Here is a 20,987-nt window from a genome sequence, read left to right as displayed (position 1 = left end):
ACAAAAGCTGGGACACTTCCAGATCCAGTCCCTGAAAGAGCTGCTGTGTGGTTTCCAACCTCTCACAAAATCAGGGCAGACTTTGCTGCATCTCTGCCCGGCCTCTTGGGGACCAGTGCTTCCCTGCAATGGATGCCAGCCCAGCTTCACTGGGCCCACTGCAAATCCAGCATCATCCCAAAGCAGGTGATGGGATATTTCTGCTCTCCTTCCCTGTCAACCAGCCCTGCCTTTCTCCTCCTGGTCCAGGAGCTGTGCAGGAGCTGGGGCAGAGCAGGGCTGGAGCAGGGAAGTGGCTGGCCTGAACTGCTATCCTGTGGCACTGGAAACTCACAGTGATGAGCTGGTGCTGCTGGAATTCTGATAAATGAGGGTAATAGCTGTTGGCTTGCTGAGTCTGGGCTGCAAACCAGGGCAATACGAGATGGCCTCAGAGATGGGGTCCTCAGTCTCTTCAGCCTCTGTCCCATCTCTCCTACCAAGCCCCAGCTATGGGAAGAAGATGGAATGGCCATGATTGGCCATGGATCATGGGTGCCTTGGCTTCCCTTAGCCTCTCCTACAGCAATAATGTGTTCAATCATGCTCTTTCCATCATGAATCCGTATTCTTCTACTTATGTGGGCCCTACAGAGCTGGTCTGCTCCAAATCATGGAACTCCTGCTTACCAGCTGTCTACAACTCAGCAGGGCCACATTATCTGCTGTTGTGACCAGTCCTGGCTGCCATGTGTGCCGGGTCATCCCCTTTTCTTGCCAGACCCTTTTTTGAATGCTAACCCCAGTTACGTTTGCGGGAGGCTGGGAACACTGAACATGCAAGGGGTGCCCACCCTATTCCCAGGACCTAGGGAAGAGCAGTCGCTTGGGAGGGTGCCTGAGACTGCAGAAGGGGCAAGACCCGTGAAATTCTACTGATGGGACCCACACACCACTTTGCAGCCCTTACCTGCTTCAGAGAGCACTTCGCAAAGCAGAAACATAAGGAAATGAGGAGGGACTGGGGGAATGTCAGCCTGCAGTCTGAGGCAGCCAGGCTGTACAGCTTTGGGACAGTCAGAGGGACCCCTGACAGCCCCAAAGGGACCTCTGAACATCACCCCCATCCCTTGCCCCAGTGCTGCAGTGTGTCCCCTCCCCGAAGCCTGGTTGAAGCTGTGGCAGCTTCAGAGGCTGAGCTGCACTTTGGTGCTTTCCAGAGGAAACAGAGACGTGTTGAGAGTCTGGGTTTGGCCTTTGTCCAGAGCTGGTGACCTTCCAGCTGTCTGCTGGAGGCAGATGTGGACAGTTGCAACCAGCTGTTCCACCATCACTTGTCTTCCAGGTTTCCCAAGCTGTGGCATCACAGCCTGTCTGCTCCTCCCTCTGCTCATCTACCTTCCCTGCTCAGGTGGGGAGGCAGCAGGTCACAGATGAGCTGCAGGGTGGCAGAGACCCTCTGCAGCTGATGTGGGATGAGCTGGGAGTGTGGCAGGAGCTGGCTGCATGACTCCAGTACAAGGCATCACCATGAAGAGCTGTGATCAGAGCCACAGTCTCTCACAATCCAATCTTGCAGTTCCTCTGGAGATTCTGGGAAGCCTCAGCCACTCGTAACCCTTGCGTGCTTCAAGTGACTGTCACTGCAAGCAAAAATCAAGTAGTTGGTGACTTGTTGGGAGTTTGTCAGGGGTTGCTACACCCTCATCTTGTCTGCAGGCTTTGGGTACACACAGCAGCCCACAAGTAGGTGTGTGCAATGGAGCAGGGATCCAGAGGGAGACTTGTAAAACTACCTAATTGGTGACTTGTTTTCTTTTCTTTCTTTTTTTTTTTTTTTGTCTTTACTTAGAGTTAGTATTAAAAATACGAAGAAGGTGAGTTTTTTGTGTTTGGTCTTGGTTGTTTACTAAATCTTATTTAAACTACAGAAAGTTCAGCAACACTTCTAGCTACTAGCTAAAAGTGAGCAAAATGGAGATGAACCTAGCTAGTTACAAGGTCTTTTAAAGCTAAACAGTCCAACAGAGAACTAACACTTACATTATTTATACTTTTGACTTAATAACCAAAGATCTGTGTGCAGCACTAACTGTCCAACCAGAAACTACTACCTGAAACTAGGAAGAAGATGGAAGAAGACAGAAAGAGACAACGGCCAAGAACCTCCATATTGTCCCATACCTATTACTATATTCTAAAAACCTCAAATTCAAAACCCTCCACCATGTGAAATCACGCACTTCTATTCTAACTACACACCAGTGATCCTAACTCCATCACTCAAATTTGGAAGCCTTCTCTAAGGCCTCAGGTCAAAAGCAGTGTTCTCCAGGGGGTCAGTGCCAGAAAGCACAGAAAGCTCAGAACTTCAAGGCTTCTGGATTCCAATAGAGACACACAAAGCTCAAGGGTCAGGAGGCTCCAAGAGGCCCGGATTTCTCCTCCTGGCTGTGCTCAGCTCCCAGTTTTGCTACACTGGAAGCTGCTGGTCTTCCCAGCTCAGCAATAGTCTGTGCACACATCCTGCCAGGGCTTCCCTGGTGCCTCTTCTCTAGCAGGAACACAGGCCAAGGAGGAACATGACTAAGGCTTTAACTATTGATTCCTCAGCACTCCTTCCAGACCACAAACATTCCACTGAGACTTCACAGAGGGTGAAACAATAGTATAATGCTTAACAACTGTAGTAGTTTATATGTAATAAAAAATGGTGGTTCTTTTTTCATTTAATATAAATAATGTAAGTTACTTAAAGTTAGGAGGGATGGCTGGCCATGCTTACTAAGGTTTGCCAACATTTCTTACTCAGCCTCATCTCCTAACTGCTTTGAGTTTCCTATTTTCTGGTTGCATACAGCTGTGCCAAGCTTGAACTATTGGACTGGAATTCAGTTTGGATGGTTTCTACTGGAGTTTTTGGATGGATGGCGGGGAGGTGGAGAATTTCAGCTCAAAGGCCTTTGGCTGTTTTTAAAAAAGTTCACTCAAAACACCCACATTATTCATCTCATATTAAGAAAAAGACCAGCAAAGTTTTTCTGGAAAGATTCCGCCAAACATTTGAGCAGTGGCTCGCTGCTCCATGTCTTACATGTCTGTATTATACCTTCACTTTGAGAAAGTCAAAATTTGGCCCGTGTTGGGTTTGCAGTACTTTTTGGGATCACAGTGTGGTTACGCTCAGGAGAGTGTTGGTAGTTTTGCAAGTAAATTCCTGGAAGATGCTGCATTGTCTTGGCCCTGCTGTTAGTGCATGGGAACACCAAGTGCCTGGGACTGATTTTCTCTCCTGGACTTGGTGGCAAAGAGATTGGCAGTTTTCCCCTCTTAATATGGAATGGCAGATGAACAGGCTAGAGGAGGCTTGGCCCACATGTGTGAACCTGAGGACTGCCCCAGGGGCTTGTTTTGGGAGGGCTCATCTCCTGCAGGTGAGATTCTGGGCTACAGGAGGCTGATGTGCTGGTGACCCAGGAAGTCTAGGCCAGCGTTTCTCTTGTCAGGCTGGTAGAGAATGAAGCTGAAGGCCCACAAAGGCAAGCTTAAGACAGGGTATAAGCAGATCCCTCTGCAGGGACTCGACACAGACATCTGCTGGCAAGCTGTTCCATGGGCTCTTTCCAGCCACTGGAAAGCAGGTGGCACATCTGGACCCTGATCCACCCATCACCTCTAGCAGCACACAGGCAGTGGTGTCCTGTCTTTTTGTCTCCATCAACTCTGTGCAAGTCTGGCCTGTGAGCTCAGGCAGCTGTCTGTAGGGGACACACCATCTGCGGTGACCTGCTGTGCTCCCCCAGCCTGGGGTCACCTCAGGGGGACTCAGCATTGTCCATCCCTGCGTTGTGCAAAACACTCTGCAAGAGAAAAGCTGCTACATCAATCACTTTGATAGCTCGAATTTGTTTGCATTTAGCTCAAAGACCTTTAATGTGGCTCGTGTTTGTTGGTGAGGCTGAGGAGGGGTTATTGGGAGGATCTGTCCAAAACTCAGGTGTCTCACTCTATGGACCTAGTGGGTGAAAGTAGACATTCTGTGGGCTCACATCGACAAGTTTCTCTGAAACCTGCAACTTTTTGCTCCACTTTAGCTGCTTGAGGGGGGCTTTGTAAGGAAAGATGTCAGAAGCCCCGTGTAAGGAATACTCTTGCACTGCCATGTCGGAAAACCCCAGAGAACCAGAGCATGCTGAGGAAAAAGCACTTGCAGTGTTCTGCCAAGGAGTCTTGGGACAGGTCTGGGAAACAGCCTGGGAGAGCAGCAGCAGAGTGGCAGAAAAGCAGCAGGAGTCTCCTCTCTGGCCTGGGTCTCACTTTCTCTGCTCCCTTGTTGCAGGCAGGGGCCGTGCAGGGATCGGCTGCGATAGGGGCGGCGATGCCGCGCGCGCTGTGACTGCGAGGGATGCACACGGATGCGCCTGGAGAAGAGGTAAAAACTGCCAGTGCTGCCTCCAGGAGGGACCTGCCCCACCTCAGCACTGTGGCATGTGCAGCCCTCAAGGAGTGCTTCACCCATGCAGGGCTCTGAACTGCCCAGCCCATCACACCTCCCAGCTGTGGGGAGCAGGGCACGGAGAGTGGGCTAGGTCTGAGGTCTGTGGGACAGGAGCCAAGTCAGGCAGGAATTGGGGTTCCCCTTGGGATTTGACCTCCTCAGCAGCAGCTTAGCATGTACCTATGTGGATCTGCCCTTACTGTGGCCACAGAGGGGTGTTTGGGTCCAAATCCCTCCCTTCCTCAGGTGCAGGGGAAGCTGCTGACACCTCCACAGGGTGAAAGGTGCTCTGTAAGAGGAGAGGCAGCTCTTTTCTGCACCCCTTGTTAACCAGAACTGGTAGAGCCCTGACCTGGCCAAGCAATTAGTGATTTTACTGCTAATGACAGCTTCAGCTGAGCAAATGAGAGCACCCAGAGTCGTTGCTGAACCTGGGCCTCCTCCTGGTTTCTCAAAGGTGATAGCTCACTGAGGAGGAAACTGAGGCAGGAAATTTGAATTATCTGCTTCAAATGTGAGTTAAGAACTGAGTTAGTGGGAGAACCCCAGAGTCCTGTCTGCCTATTGGCACTGATTAGCCAGGTTTCCTGTGCAGGTGAATCACAGTCACATCACCAAATGGTTTGGGCTGGAAGGGATCTCAGAGATTATCCTCCAACCCCCTGCCATGGGCAGGGACAACTTCCACTATCCCAGGGTGCTCCAAGCTACCTCCAACCTGGCCTTGGACACTTCCAGGGATGGGGAAGCCACAGTTTCTCTGGGCAACCTGTGCCAGAGCCTCACCACTCTCACAGCGAAGAATTTCTTCCCAATCTCTAATGCAGTCCTGCCCTTTGTCAGTGTGAAGCCATTTGCCTTTGTCCTGTCACTTAATCAAAGTCCCTCCCCAGCTCTCATGGAGTACCTTTAGGTTCTGGAATGGGCTCTAATGTCTCCCTGGAGATTTGTCTCTTCTCCAGGCTGAACAGCCCTATAAAGACAGATAATATTTTAAAAATATCTTTGAAGACACATATTGCTTAAAACCAAAATCAGCTGTTACAATGGCTCAGCCTGGGTGCCATGCAGAATACTCCTGCTTCCAGAAGAGGTAATTTCTGGTGGCACTTGACTGCAGCTGTGGGGGGGTTATGATGGAGTAAAGTTTGCACAGCACTGTGGGGCTGACGATGGTGCTTGTAAGACCTTGCAGACTTTGCATCAGTGGGTTTATTTGCCAATAAAGTACTTTTTTGTCAAAAACTACTTGCATCAGAGCAAAACAGTGTCCTTCCCTTGCCCTACAGAGAGAGCATCCCAGGGAATATTCAATCAGGACACTTTTGCCAGAGTTTTAGCTGGCAGCCTGTGACACCCTTCAGCAGTACTTGTGTGTTGGGAAAAGAGAGGTGGTGCTCTGGCAGGCGAGATTCTCTGCAGAAATGCTAAGTCAGCAGGGAGAATCACACAGTTTGGCACAGCACAGCTGCTTAGAATGGTTAGAAAAGAAGAAATCATGCTTATTGCCTGTTTCACCTATTTCTCCTTTTTCTGGAGGGCAGGGAATAGCATCCCAGCAGCGAGTCTGGGGAATGCAGCCCAAGCCCGGACACTAAGCCTGCGTGGGACACATCCCCTGTTCTGAGGTGCTCTGGGATTGTGGGAGCAGCAGGAAAGGTGGGTGCCTGAGCCCCAGTGGCTCAGCACCACAGCAGCAGCTTTTCCTCTCTCATCTCACTGCCCTGAACAGGAAGCCCTGGGTCTTCAAAAACACCAAACACCAGAATAAAAAAGCAGAATTCCTTGCTTTTACACAGAGTATGTGAGGCGGGGTGGGGACTTCAACTTGCCTTTCTGCCGGCCCTTCCCGATGTGTTTTCTTTTCCCTTTCCCCCCCCCTTTCTTTTCCCTTGTAGGTAGCACCGAGGCTGAGCTGAGCGCGGGGAGGGATCCCGTAAGCGCCGGGACAAGGAGCGGACCATGAGCGAGCCCAGCCCCTTGCCGTGGGCTACCGCCGATGAGTGCGAGCCGCACTCCCCGGGCTCGCAGCCCTCCCCGCTGGCCCGCAGCGATGGGGACGAGCAGCCGAGCCAGCCTGCGGAGCCTGCCAGGGGGAGAGCCAGCCCCCAGCACGATGCTCAGCCCTCCCGAGCGGAGGGGGAGCGCGGGGACCAGCGGGGCGAACATCTGGGAGCGGTGACAGAGCCGGGCGAGAGGCTCAGCGGGCAGGGACAAGGGACGGGCGCTGCCGGCCGTGCGGACGGGCCCGTGCTGGCTAACGGGGTGGACACTGCGCTGGCCACGGGGCGGGAGCGGCCGCAGGACGGGGACACACCCGGCCCCAGCAGCCCCGAGCTGGGGGACAGGGGCTCCCCCAGGCTGGAGACAGCCAGAGGGGCTCTCAGCAAGGAGCGGTGGCACAGCGCGCTGGGATCCTCGGAAGCTCTGAGCGCTGACGAGGCAGAGGAGCAGTTCGGGTGAGTAAGGTCGGCTCGCTCCTGGTTTTGTGTGTGTGTTGTTTTCGAGGCTCCTTGGTTCGAGTTACTCTGCTCCGTGTGTAACTCGTCAGTTTAAGGAGCGGCAGCTGCTCTCATGGCTGACCGTGGCTTTCCGCTCCTGTTTCTCTTTGGGCTTCTCGCACATTTGTTCCCTGTTTGTAACATTTTACTCTTTTTTTCTCTCTGGGCTTCTCGCAGTTTTTTTCCTGCTGAAAACGCAGATAGCTGCGATTAGAGCCAGTGTCTGCTCACGGAGTCACTAAAGTGAAGGGGAAGGTTTTGGGGTCTCATGAAGAGCTGGTTGTGCTTACTTTGGGGGTGTCCCACTTGCAAGTTGGAGATTGAACTGCAGCACTTATGGCAGAGTTACCTGAGGTAACTTAGGGCAAATACAACTGCCTGGGGATGCTGGACAGCCAGGCTTGTCTAGAAGGCTGGTGTGCCCTGGAAGCCCCTGGCAGCATGGCTAGCTCTGGAGGTCCCTGGGCTAGCAGGAGGCAGCTGTGCATCTGAAAGTGGATACAGCACTGAGTTGCTCTCCACTGCACCTGTGGCAGGAGTTACCAGCGCCTGGGTGACAGGGACGGCGGTGTGAGACAAAAGGTAGAAATGTCATCCAGTTCTCAAGTGCCCGAGACAAACCTGCACGTGTGCAATGTCCCTGAGTCGCCTCTTCTGGCAGCCTGGCTCACAGGCGAACCCTCTAGGCTGGGGAGCACTCACACTGGTGTGGTGTCCACAGCTGATTTTGTACCTCTGCAGATTTCTAGACCTCCATGGGATTCTGCAGGCTTAGGGGGAGTGACAGGTCACTGGGATGAGGAGAGGTTCTTCCTATGCCATTCCTGCAGGAGGGGTATGGATGCTTCCCTTTGCCACCAGAAATCAGCCAGGGCTCTGTGTTGCAGCCACCCGGGGCTGATGCCTGCTGTGAATTTTACAGCCCTGCCTGTGCACCTGCCCTGGGGCAGGAGAGATGCTACAAGCAGGAGGAGCCAAACAGGAGCAGCAGGGGTTGTCCCAGAGGAGTGTGGCCTTCTGAAGAGGAGCTGTGAAGGGACAGGGTGGCCAAGGTGGCCTGAGGGTCACCTCCTAGCTCTGGCCCCATGCAGGCTCCATGCTGAGCTGCACGTTCCAAGCACTGTCTGGAGCGTGGGCAGCAGAGCTGGGGAGCCACGCAGGGCGTTGGCTGACAGCAGGCATCCTTCCTGCTTTGTTCCTCTGCTCTTGAACGGGTTTCTCTATAAAAAGCTGGTGGTTTGTTTCACTCAAGAGCCCCAGAAAAAAAGCAGCAGCACTGCTTCAAAAAGCACAACTGAAGGTGTTGCAGAGGAAGTGTCCAGGGCAGGCTGCTGCCATCCTGAGAGCTCGGGGAGCCTGTCCCCAGGCAGGTCCCATGAGCCCCGTGAGCTGTGCAGTCAGGTCTTGGATAGCTGCAAGTCTCTCAGGTTTCAGGGGAATCATATTTGCTTGGTAGGTGGCTCCTTGGCAGAGGCTGCAAGTTCAAGAGGAAATTGAGGGTGGTCAGAGAATGCTGCTGCAATCACTGGAAGTGCAATTATTTTAAGGTACTAGGGCATGAATTGGTAGAAGTGGCAGGCTGAGGATTTGGAGATGATGCAACCTGACTGGCGTCTGCCTGCAGAGTCCATGATCTCGTGCTCTAAACATATTCACTTGGATAGCAAATGAGTCTTTTGGGAGGCTGAATGCACAAGGGACAAGTCACACGCTATATTCAAAGCAGAAGGGCAGCTGGAAAACTTCTGGGACACAGCTGAAGTCTGGGAAACCACTTAATGCCTGCAGATCGGGTTAGCTCACCATGTTGGAGCTCATCACTGCTTTGACCACCTATCTTTAGGGAAAATGGCAGGAATGTGTGGCTGGGTCAATCACAGCATGGAGCTGCTTTGCCCTGACCACATGGACTGTCATGGGTCAGTGTGGGTCAGGAAGAACTGACACATGAACCAAGGCACCAGGAAGTTGCTGTCATCCTGCATCACCTCTGAGATTCCCCATTTTTTTCTTTACTCCCGTTTACTGACCCATTCTGGGTATAGGATAACCTGGTCCAATGTTTTACTAATGAGCAGCCAACTATTTTTTCCTGATGACAAATCATTTGTCATCTGCACGTTGCTGCTTGTATGATGCATTTTCTTCCTGAATTTTAAAGTACTTTACAAGAAGGTGTTGAGTCTTGCTCTTCCCACTGCAATGGAGAATTAAAGGGGAAAGTTGTTCAAGGTCATCACTCCATGGTAGAGCTGGAAAGAAAAAGAACCCATGATTGTCCTCCTGAAGGTAGGTTAGTGCATCTGTGTCGGAAATGGTTGGTAAAAAACAAAATCAGGGAAATAGAGCTGAAGATTGAGTGTTTGTGTTGCAGTTTGGATTAACTGAATGCCCTTTTAGACCTTTCTGTCTGTCCCATGGCATCTATTGTTTGTCAAAGCCCCATTTTCCTTTCATTGTGGCTGTGTTGTCTAGAGGTCTTTCACCTTCTCAGAAGCTCCCAGCACTGGCCCTGCTGATCTCAGGGAGGTCACAGCTCTGCAGTCCAACTGCAAGATCCACCAGGGAACGGTACTCTCTACTTTCTGCCCCATGAACTCATGGAAAAAGAGCAAAATTTTTATCAGAGAAATCTCCACCTTTTGCCTGTAGACACACTCAGCAAGCACCTGCAGTTTTGGGACTGCGGCTTTTGCCCACACATTTCCTCCCATGGCAACAAATAGCTGTCAAAAAAATTCACATTTCATCAAATAAAACTTTGCAGAAAAACTTTGCAGAGATACTGCAGTGCAGAGGCAAGAAAGTCCTGGTTCCCATTATGTCCTTCTCTGGCAGGATCTGGGCTCCACTAGCACAGCAAACTTGTGACGGCAAGTTGAACATGGGTCAGCAGTGCCCTGGAAGCTGGGAGGGACAGCTGTGTCGTGGGGGGGCATCAGGCCCAGCATCACCAGCTGGGCCAGGAAAGGGATTGTCCCACTCTGCTCTGGGCTGGGGTGGCCTCACCTCGAGCCCTGGGGCAGTCCTGAGCACCACAATATGAGAAAGATCTAAAGCTGTGAGGGAGTGTCCAAAGGGGGGACATGGGGGTGGTGAAGGGCCATCAGGGGACAAAGAGAGGGCTGGAACATACAAGGTCTGTGGTGTGAGTAGTTAACAGAAATGATTCTGTGCAGTGTATTGAAAGAACAGGGCTGTCTTCCTTGGGATTACGGCAATGAGGGACCTGCTAAGTAATAACCAGGAGGTTATTCAGGCACTGGATCCAGTAGCAGTGTCATACGCAGAAGTCTCCAGTTCAGAGGTCTGACTTTTTGCTGGGACATGACCAAATTAAGTGTTGGCTGGGTTTCTGGGATTGCTCATCAGAAATCTGTTTTTTTTTCAGCTCTAGAATCTTGTAACAAAATTGGGAATGAAGCAGGCTATACCACAGAAAGAACCCAAGGGCCATTATCACAGCAGCCATTTCTTCTCTTGCCTCCCAGCTCCAAGTGGAATAGGTATTGACAGTATTTTCTACATTTCTCCTTTCTGTCCAGGTTTGCTTCTGGAGATGCCAAGCTGAGCTGCAGTGATGATGACAGGGAGCATTTCCAATTCAAAGACATCAGGGATGGCTTCAGCTCGACCTTCGAGAAGATTGTTGAGTCTGACCTTATGAAAGGGACTTACTACAGCAGCCTGGACTCTTTGGACGTGCTCTCCCTCACGGACGAGACAGACAGCTGTGTCAGTTTTGAGGCACCACTCACCCCACTGATCCAGCAAAGGGCCAAGGAGAGCCCCGAGCTCCTGGAGCAGAAACTGGGAGCCCAGCAGAGAGAAGCCCTTCACCACATGGCTGCTGATAAACAAGAGCTGGCAGCAGCCAAGCCAGCAGAGGGGGATTTTGGGAGCCCTCTCAGACACTCAATCACCAGCAGCAGGTCAGAGAATGTGCTGAGCCGGCTGTCCTTGAAGAGTATCCCAAATGGGTTCCATGTGGACGGGTCAGAAGAAGATCCCACCAAGATCATTAACTCCATCAGGTAAGGCAGGGAGATTTTTGGAGAGTAGCTCCTTTTCTTATGAGATCCCAGTCCAGGGGCAAGGCTCGATGGACATGATTGAGCTGGAATTGATCTTTGACCCCCCGTGCTTCCTCTCGTGTGCTGTTGTGGCAGACAGGTCAAACACCAGCAGGACAACTTCCACCTGTACCTGCAAAGCCCTTGGCAGGTTGGGGATGGTCAGGCGCCCTCCCAAATACCTCTGAGGTGCAGGGAAACCTCAAAGTTTCACTTAGGACAGGGTACCCCTACAGTAAGCCCCCCCAAAGGTTCTTCTGCAGGCAACAAGGAGATCAGCAGAGACTTCATCATCTGGACCAGCTCAGACCCAAACCATCAGCCCTGGGAGGCAGCAGCTCATCCATAGGGCACTTCCCTGCATGAGGAAGCCAGGTGATGAGCAACCAGGTCAGGGGAGAACTGGAGCAAGGTTCTATGTCCAGCTATCAAGCAGCAGGGAGTCACACTGCTCAAAAATGCATGAATTGGTGTTGTAAGTGGTCTTGGGCAGGAAAATAAAGGGCTGTGTCTGTACCTATGTGGTGCCAGCAGGGCTGCTCAGAGCATTGTCTGTGGGCACAGCTGGCCACAGTGCCAGCAGGCAACTATGGGGACAGCAGGCCACCAGTACAAGCTGGTCTGGTGCCAGTCCCATTGACAAGTGCAGTTTCTCATCCTGAAATAACCTGAACTGAAAAGCATAGCATCTATCCCTAAGATTTCCTGGATGCCCATGGCTTGGAAAGAGCTTGGGATCCCCAGTGGGGAGAGAGGAAATTTAAAAGGTGTTGAAGCTGTTTACTTTGTGTAGTAAGTAAGCAAAGTAGTTTGTAAAAGTTTCATAAAATTTTACCAACTACTATACTTTGATACATCCTCATTTCTCAGGGGAAAACCACCCTCTCTCCGATCTTTTTTACCAATTTGGAATCACACTGCACTATTTAATTTGAGCTGAAATGCAGGTGGGTTTGCACAATGTCCAGTTGGCAGCTATATTGCTGTTTTCCCATAAGTTTTTTTGTTTGTGGTTTTGGGGTGGCTTTTTTTTGTTTCTTTGGGTTTTTTTTGTTTTTTTGTGAGGGCAAGAAGAAATCAAAACGTGATGTTTTCTGTGGGTTTCACGGAGCCACGCTGCGGCTCCTTGAATATTTCTTGTCTCTGCACAGCGACGCCAGCCTGAAGGACACCCTGTCGGACTCGGACTCAGACATGGGCAGCACGGAGCAGCTGGACCAGGGCAGCACAGACACGCTGGCCAACGGCTGCAGGGCGGACAGCGAGGCTGCCAAGAGGTTGGCCAAGCGTCTCTACAACCTCGAGGGCTTCAAGCGCTGCGACGTTGCCAGACAGCTCGGGAAAAAGTATGTGGGAACCAGCCCTGTGAGGGGGGGACAGAGGCACAGGGCTGGGGAGAACTGGGAGTGCAGGAAAAGGCAGGAAGGGTCAAGCCTGTGTGCTGGGTGGAGTCAGGGCTGCTGGAGATCCTTCCAGTTGAAGCTGGAAAACCAATGTCCTTAAAATTTGAATCCTACAAGGTGCCTGTAGTATTTGGTGGGTGTAAATGTGGTCTCTCCACCACTTAATTAGCGGCTTGTCATAACTTTCTTCTATCTTCACTCAGAGTCAGGATTAAAAACATGAAGGAGATGAATTTTCTCATGTTTGGGCTGGGTTGTTTATTAAATGTTATCTAAAGTACAGAGAGTTCTGCAACACTTCAAGCTACCAGCTAAAAGTGAGCAAAACGGAGGTGAATCTAGCTAGGTACAAGGTCTTTTAAAGCTAAACAGTCCAATAGAGAATGAACACCTGTATTATTTATACTTTTGACCCAATAACCAAAGTCCTGTGACACATAGTGCAGCACTAACTGTCCAACCAAAAACTACTACCTGAAAGCATGAAGAAGAAGGAAGAACACAGAAAGAAACAACACCCAAGAACCTCCATCTTGTCCCATACCTATTACTACATTCTTAAAATCAAATTCAAAACCCTCCACCATGTGAAATCACACACTTCTATTCTAACTACACACCCGTGATCCTAACTCCATCTCTCAAATTTGGAAGCCTTCTCCAAGGCCTCAGATCAAAAGCAGTGTTCTCCAGGAGGTCAGTGCCAGAAAGCACAGAAAGCTCAAGAAACCCAGGCTTCTTGGATCCAACAATTGGGCAGTAAATGTCACAAGCTGCTGCACACCAGAACCAAGAGCTTCCTGCCTTTGGGAAGAGCCCAGCAAGACTAAAGCAACCCCCAGGCTGAAGGGTTTGGGAGCCAGACCTGCCTCTGCACTGGGCTCCATGCCACTCCCCAGCTTTTTCATGTCTGCACCCCAAAAATGTTCTTGCTGCAGAGCCTCCCAACCCAGTCTGTACAAGGGTAGGAAAGGTTTGCTGGAGAGCCAGGGACACACAGTGAAGTCCAGGCTCCTCAGCTGGTTCGCCTGGGTAAGGCAGTAGGGAAATCAGAAAATACTCAAAAGTGGGAGAGTTAGAGATTTCTAAGAGAGAGAGTAACAGTAACAAGTGTAGCAGTTACAGATTATTTTAGGATGCCAGTGGGTGTGAAGGCACCAATCCCCATCATCCTTTGCCTGGATCAGATATAACCTGTGTTGCTGGGATTTTTTTTTTTTTTCTTTTATGTCCTTGGAATGTCTCCCCCCTGCCCAGACCAGCAGAACACACCTGGCCCTTAGAAAATACCCACACCCTCAGTACCAAGGCTTGTCTGTGATTCCCAACTTAGTGCTGTGACAGAAGGAGCCCTGGAATTGTCTCCTAGAGAGGCTCTTTGCATCACCTGGCAACATCCTCATTCTCTTCCTTTGCTGAGGTTCTAGTAGCAGGTGCATTGCTGGTCGCTCTTGCCTCAGGTGTGTAACATCCTTCTCCTTCCTTTCAAATTTGCCACAGCAGCTCATTGAGGGGGGACGTTTCAAGCCCTGGGTTTCTGAGTCTGTCCTTTCGCTATTTCCTGCAGTCCTCCCTCACACCTGCAACCCTCACACCTTGGGAGGCTGTTTGATGGCCCACATCTGGGAATTCACACAGCCTTTGAAATAAAAGGTTTGTTTTGATCAGCTGGGTTTTGACATCTGAACCATTTCCTGACATGAGACTTAAATAGAGCTGCAGACTCTTGGATCATGCAGGTGATTGGCAGAGCAGGAAAGGAAATAGGGTGAAGATAGGTAAGTCAGTCTTGCTCACTTAAGACAATGTAAGACCAGTCTATAGTGCTGGGAGCAGACTAAGTTTAAGTGATGCTTTCAGGCCAGCTTTATGTAGGAGAGCTGTGCAAAAAGTGAAACCTCATTTTACCACTTCTTTTTTCTTTGTGATAATTGGCAATTTTCTAAAAAAAAAAAAAAAAAAAAGAAAGTGAACCATAGCCAAAACTATTCATCATTGTCAAACAGGCAGAAAAGGCTTCACAGACAAGGAAATGCAGATTGGATGTCTCCCCACAGTTTATTTCCATCTGCCTCAATTCTGTGAAATTAATCTAAACCCCAGAAATTACCATTTTTCCCACTAAAGGACAAATGTTTGGGCAACTGAACTCTCCGTGGAAGACTCTTGTTCCAGCATTGGTCTGTGGTCCTCTTAGCTCCATCAATGCCCACAGTCACATCTTAGGCTGGGTGGAGGTTGTACTGTCCCAAGCTGTGAATGTGGCAGCGCCAGATGCTTCCTTGTAGGGGTCCCAAAATTGTGCCCACCAAATCCCTGTGGCAGCAGCCCAGGACACTTCCATCATTGCAGTGCTCTGGGGTGCTCCGGCTGTCCATGGGCACAAGGCCTGTTTTATCCCTGTCTTGGTTTGAAAGACAGGTGTCTGCTAAGGAAGACAGGAGCCTATCTTGAAATGGAAAATGTAAACCCCCTCCCTTCAAATTATTCTAATTTTGAAATTAAGGGGCTCTCAGGTGAAGATATGGGAGTAGGAATAACAGTTCTTTATTAGGAAAAATTAAAAGAGAAATACAGTATTACAAAAACAACCAACCCCCCTCCTGAAAAAAAAAAAGACATAAACCCAGAACCCTGACAAAGTCAGAATCCAAGCTCACACCCCATCAGTCAGGCAGGGTGTTGTCAGCAGTCCCATTAAATGGTGGCTGCAGTCCTCCTGAAATGACAGATGTGGTTCTGTTGAAGCAGTGCTCCTGTAGAAGGTGCAGTTTTCCTCTGAAGGTCCAGTGATGATGCGGAAAAGGTCTGGTTTTCCTCTGGAATCCAGTGGGAAAAGGCTGCTCTGATGTTCAAAATCTCAGATTATATCTGGGTAGGAAATGCTTAGCTCCTCCTCCTGGCTGGAGCATCTCCCAATGGGATGATGGAATTTTATCAGTCACAAAGTGGGACTCAATGTCCCATAAACAGGAGATATCTCCTGGAGGAAGGATGGGTTGTGGAAAAGGTAAAGAACTGCCCGACCTGGTTTTTAACACCTGGCCCATTAACAGGAGATATCTCCCCCTGGAGATAAGGATCACTGCCTGATCTGGTTTTAACAGATGGGAATGGACTGGGAGAAAGGACCAGGGCTCCTGTGTTGCCCTGGGGCGGCTTGTGACACAGCAGGTCAGTCAGAACTCTTGGTTCCTCAGGCAGGCAGAGAGAGGGAGAATCAAACTGGGGTGTAAGGTGAGAGGAGGTCTGCAGAGGCTGAAAGGGCAGCAGCCAGAGGATGCCAAGCATGTCCCCATAGGAAATGCCTTGCAGGGCCACCAGCTAGAGCATGGCAGGAATGTCCCCATGGGAAATGCTTTGCTCTCCTTGTAGAATGTCTCTGTCATCATGGTGGAAGTGTCACCCATTCCTGCACTGGCACAGAGACAGAGGAGGATAATTCCTCAGTGAGGAAGCCAAAGCAAACACAAAAGCCCATCTTAGAGTGGGACACTGTCCTGCCCTGGCCACTGTTGTTATCCCATGGCCTGGGGCATGTTAACTGGCTCTGGAGAACAAGGGGAAGGGTCCCATCTATGTCACAGAGTCCCTGGAGACACAGGAGTTTATTATTTTCAGGGGTCTGGCTGCCTTCTGGTGCCTTGTGACACTGTCCAGTTCCCTTGGCAGAGCCAGCAGCTCCTGCCTGGAGCTCACTGAGCTCTCCTGCTCGCCTCCAGCAGTACCCATCTGCCACAGGAGCAAGGGGCTCTGGTGAGAGGGTGGGATGGGAGCCTATGTGGGCAAGAGCACAAATATTTCAGTGGGAGGAGGGGGCACATCCAGCAGTGGGAGAGAACCACGTGTTGGAGGAGCACAGGCTATCCCTGTGGCCTCCCCCTGGCTGGTTTGGGAGGAGGCTCTGCCTGGCCAGCAGCACAACACAGGGGTGCAGCAGGGCCCGTGTCTGTCATTCTCAGGTGGCTGGGCCTGGCTGTAGGTGCATCAGGGAGGTCTTCCAGCAGCATTCCAGGCCAGGAGCACATCTCCCTATGTCTGAGATCATGTCTGCAGTGTCTTGCTGGGATTGGGCTGTCCAAGAGGCAGCATTCTGCTGTCCCTCATGTGGACAGTGTCTTCTTCCCTGACTAAGGGGCTGACCACTCACTCTTTAATTACAGTAACGAATTTAGCAAGTTGGTAGCAGAGGAGTATCTCAGCTTCTTTGACTTCACTGGCCTGGCCCTTGACAAAGCACTCAGGTGAGCTCTGGGATGGACAGAGTGGTGGGATTTTGGGGTTTGCTCCAGGCTTGCCAGCACTGTGTGAGCCATCCAGGTGACAGGAGCAGGGACTGGGGGGAGATCCAGGCTGTCATTCAGTCTTTGGTGTCACATTTGGCACAAGGTGCTGCCTCCAAAAGTGGGCTACGACAGGAGGGCCCACAGCCTGCTTCCCCAGGGTGGAGAACAGCTCTCCCAGCAATCTCATCCCATACAGAATCAGAGCAAGTTGGAGCATTTTTTTTTCCTTGGGATGGGCAACCCATCATGCCCACAGTGGATCAGATCCCAGCTGGCAGCACATTTCCCTGCACATCTCCATGGGGCTGGGGGGAGGATAAATGACCCCTTTCCATGTCCCACCTTAGCCAGGACACTGGTTAAGCAGCAGCACCTCTCTGAGCACCCCTTTCTCTGTGCAGGACATTCTTGAAAGCGTTCCCTCTGATGGGAGAGACACAGGAGCGGGAGCGGGTGCTGATCCATTTCTCCCGGCGCTACTGCCAGTGCAACCCCGAGGAGAGCACCTCTGAAGGTACTGCTTCCATTCCTCTGGCTCCTGGCCACTCCACAGGGCACCTGGGCACAGAGCTGGAGTGCAGAACCAACCACCCACAGCCAGGTGGACACAGCTGCAGCCTCCCCCTTTCCCAGGAATCCTGCCCTGGTCATTATCCCTTCCCTGGGAGGGGCTGGGGATGCTGCGTGCTGACAGACCTCCCCAAAGACAGCCAGAGCATGCCCAGCTCACAGCACTGAGATGCAAACACATTCTGGCACATGGGATGGTCCTTGAAGGACTCACAAAAGGGCTGGAGAGCACCAGAGAGGAGGCAGGCACTGGAATATTGCTTTGACAAGCAGCTGCTTTGGGTTTGGAAGAGGAAAGTTTGGTCTTTGAAAGAAAAACTGCTTTGAAGCCAATTTTATGGTGGTTGTTTTAGGAAAAGGAAAACTCTGAGGGAAGGAGGAGTCCTTGGGGAGGTTTTGTTTTGTGTTGTTTTGGTTTTTTTTAAGTCCTACTCAGCTGAAGGGAGCAGATACTCTTTAAGGTCCCCAGACACAGCAACTGGCCTTGGTTTTGCAATAGCTGGGCTGGCAAGCCAACAAACACCAGAAGTGCATGAGAAGTGGGGTAATCAGCCACCGCTGTGTGACTGTTGTGTGTTTCAGATGGGATCCACACACTCACCTGTGCCCTGATGCTGCTGAACACAGACCTCCATGGCCATGTAAGTAACCCTTGGAGGAGCGCCCACCCTTTATTCCTTCCCAGGGTAGAGCTCTGTTCCCTGAATCTCAGTGTGTTGTGGACAAGTGGAATGGGTTGGCAGAGAGTTCTCTGACCTGCTCCAGATGGAATTTTGGGTGCCAGGTCCACACCTGAGTGTCACTGCCCTCATCCTGCTGACATCAGTTATCCTGCCCAGGGACAGGCAGTGCTGCTTCCTCTCCTGCTGCCCAGCCCAGCCCTGTCCCAGGAGCTCTCAGTGAGGTCTTCCCTGCCAGTCCCTCTGGGGCTGCTCCTTCTCGTGGTGCAGACACCTCTCCCCAGAAACTGCTGCAAGGGGGGTAGTGGGTTTACACGGGTCTAGATTTGATCTTTCCTTCCCAAAACATGAAGTGAGTTCCAGCTGTTCCTTTTCCCCAAGATGTAACAGGCAGCTACGGGGGAGTTTCGTAGCAGAGAGGCTTCTGCACAAAGAGCAGAGTGAGCAGAGCTCAGTGCCCAAAAGAGTGGCTGAAAAATGGCAGAAGCTGTGACAAGTTCTCTCACCACCTTGTAGAGGCTCCCAGTAACCTGTCTCTGCACACAGTGGGATACTGGTGCGATCAGTCTCATAGAGCATTCATCCTCCAGCCAAAATGGTTGGAGCCAAGGAATTATTTCCATCAAGTCATTTCCTGCAGCAGCAAAAGCAGCGTTGTGGCAAAAGGCAAACTATGTGACTTCAATCCAAAATACTTATTTTGTCTAGTTTTTTTTAAGTTATAAAAATACAAAATATGCCTCTGGGAAGATAGACATAATTGAAGAGACAAAAAAACAAACAACAAAAACCTAAACCTCAAAAACCTTATAATTTCTGTTTTTCATTGACAAGCTGGCAAAGAGGCCTTGGTAAGAAGAAATGTTCTCATGATTTCTAGGCACAGAAAAAAATAGCTTTCTTTTTGACCAGGTGTGCAAATGCCTGAGCTTTTCTTTGAAAAATCTTCTCTTTATTTTTCTGCATGTATAACATTAATTTCTCCTTCTCCTTTTCCTCTTTTTTTTTTTTTTTTTAATTTCCTTCTGCTCCTGGAACCTCTCTTTCTGCTCTTTAACCCTTTACCAGGTGGTAAGTGCAGTCATTCTAGTGTTTTGCTTTAAAGCACTGGCATTTGACTTATTTTGATTGTGTCAAAAACAGTTAGGAATTTTGTTTGTCTGGAATCCTAAGTGATTGTGCAGTGTTCTTCCCTACTTAGCAAGCCATTAGCAGCTGATATCATCACATGAAATGCTCCTGGTGTAAAGAAACCTCCATGAACTGTGGTGTACCTGGGAATGTGTGACTCCCACCCCTCCTTGTTGGAGATGCTGCCATGATATTCCATGTCACTTTTGATTTTATTTTCCTTTTCGATGTTGTGTGTGCGTTGCAGTGTTTTGCTGTGCATTGCTGGAGTGGGAAATGCCCTTGGTGAGGAAAGGGGGTGAATTTGTGTCTGTAAAGGGGCAGTTCCTCACAGCAGTGCCTCTGGCATGGTCTAGATCATCATGCCAGGAAGACCTGACACCGAGGGTTAGAACAGGGGATTTGCACCTGGCCTTAGCACTGTTGGTTTTTTGCTCAGGTGCACTCAGACCCCTTTTCCAAACCACCCAGAAAACTTCAAAATGAGGCATTGCCTATTCATGGAAGCACCTGGAGTTGGTGTTAAAAGCCAGTGGTCACCAACAAACATTCCAAGTATAACAAGCTTTCCAAGATTGATGCCTTGGAGTGTCTACCTAGAACAGAGGCTAGACAAGGTTAAGAGAATAAAAGCAGGTATTTATTGAAGGCCTTCAATAGGGACACCTTGGGCAGTCAGAAGCCTCCAAGAGGATACACCCAAGATGGTCACAGGTTTTTCACACAATTGAAAGTTGGGTCCATTTACATATCAGGGTTTAATCCTCCAATTACAGTTTCAGGTAATGAAGTAATTTACTCCAAGTTTGTCCCCTCCCCCCCAGTTCACTGTTGTTTACATCCCTGGGACAGTGAGGTGTCCTTGACTTTCAGGCCTAGAGAGGAATTGTTTTGTCTGAATAAAATGGGAGAAAGGGGCTGACAGGCTATGGAGTTTTAGAGTTATGCACTAAAGCAGTACAGGATCTGAAAAGTATAAAAGCTAAATCCTAAGGCATCAAGAACATACATGTAAAATAATCCAAGTTGTTGCAACTTTCTTCCTTGCTCTGCTGGTGTTGTTGGAGCTCCAGGAGATCTTATGGCAAAGCAAGCACTGCCCTGGGAGACAAAACTTAGGGATGTGTCCTTTCCCCCTGTCACTGTTCCTCCTGGCCATGGGAGGAGGGTGACAGATCAACACCTTTGCCTCATCAGCACTCAGGTGTGCATTTTGGTCCTTTAGGAAAGGCCACTTTCTGGAGTAATAATGGGATTTGTTCAAAAAGCAGAGCACGAAACAAAGTTCGAAATGGGATCCTGGGCAGGTCCTAACTCAGTTTGTCCACCACTATTAATCTTACAAACCCTGAGTTTCCTGGAAAGGCTGAGCTGGAACAGAGACCAGGCAGAGCAAAAGGAATAAAATCAGTATTTATTGAAAGGATCCACCTTGGGCAGTGCAAGAGCCCGGCCAGGGCTACACCCAAATCAAATCCAAGATTTTATAAGTTTTGGTTCACCTCCATATTGGGGTCCATTATCCAAGCACAGCCCCAGGCTGTGAAGTCTCAGCCCCCTGCCTTGCCCCCTTTCCCTCGCTGTTGTTTCTGCTCTTTGGGTACCAGCTGTCCTTGATTCTCCAGCTGGGATGGAATTGTTTTGTCTGACTCCCCTGTGAAGAGAACTCACTAACACCTAATATGAAGTTTCAGAGTTGCACACTAAGCAGCAGAGATTCTGAAAAATATAAAAGCTAAAACCCAAGACATCACTGTGGCAGTGTCCTTAAGCTGAGCTCGGGGCTCAGTGTCAGCAGCAGTGCTGTGTTAGCAGCACGAGGAGGGCTGGGGAGGTGTGAACAGCCCCTGGCATCACCTGCAGAGT

The 20,987-nt window shown here is 50.3% G+C and overlaps 1 protein-coding gene across 2 annotated transcripts in view; it reads left to right on the top strand.

Annotated features, from left to right (window-relative positions):
- Positions 1-6,439: 6,439 nt before the first annotated feature.
- The window catches only part of PSD2 (pleckstrin and Sec7 domain containing 2), a 33,142-nt gene continuing 18,594 nt past the window's right edge, over positions 6,440-20,987 (top strand). Inside the window, exons 1-7 of one of the 2 annotated variants that reach the window (XM_062501930.1) lie at positions 6,440-6,936; positions 10,524-11,012; positions 12,203-12,397; positions 16,618-16,698; positions 17,142-17,254; positions 17,893-17,951; positions 19,059-19,061. In XM_062501930.1, the coding sequence (XP_062357914.1) occupies positions 6,440-6,936; positions 10,524-11,012; positions 12,203-12,397; positions 16,618-16,698; positions 17,142-17,254; positions 17,893-17,951; positions 19,059-19,061 (1,437 nt within the window). The remainder of the gene's footprint in view (positions 6,937-10,523; positions 11,013-12,202; positions 12,398-16,617; positions 16,699-17,141; positions 17,255-17,892; positions 17,952-19,058; positions 19,062-20,987) is intronic. The other variant, XM_062501929.1, reaches the window with a different exon arrangement.

The sequence above is a fragment of the Cinclus cinclus genome, chromosome 14 (genome assembly GCF_963662255.1).
Source record: "Cinclus cinclus chromosome 14, bCinCin1.1, whole genome shotgun sequence".
NCBI lineage: Eukaryota > Metazoa > Chordata > Aves > Passeriformes > Cinclidae > Cinclus > Cinclus cinclus.
Note: the sequence above shows the minus strand (reverse complement) of the source record. Positions and strands in the feature narration are given on the sequence as shown.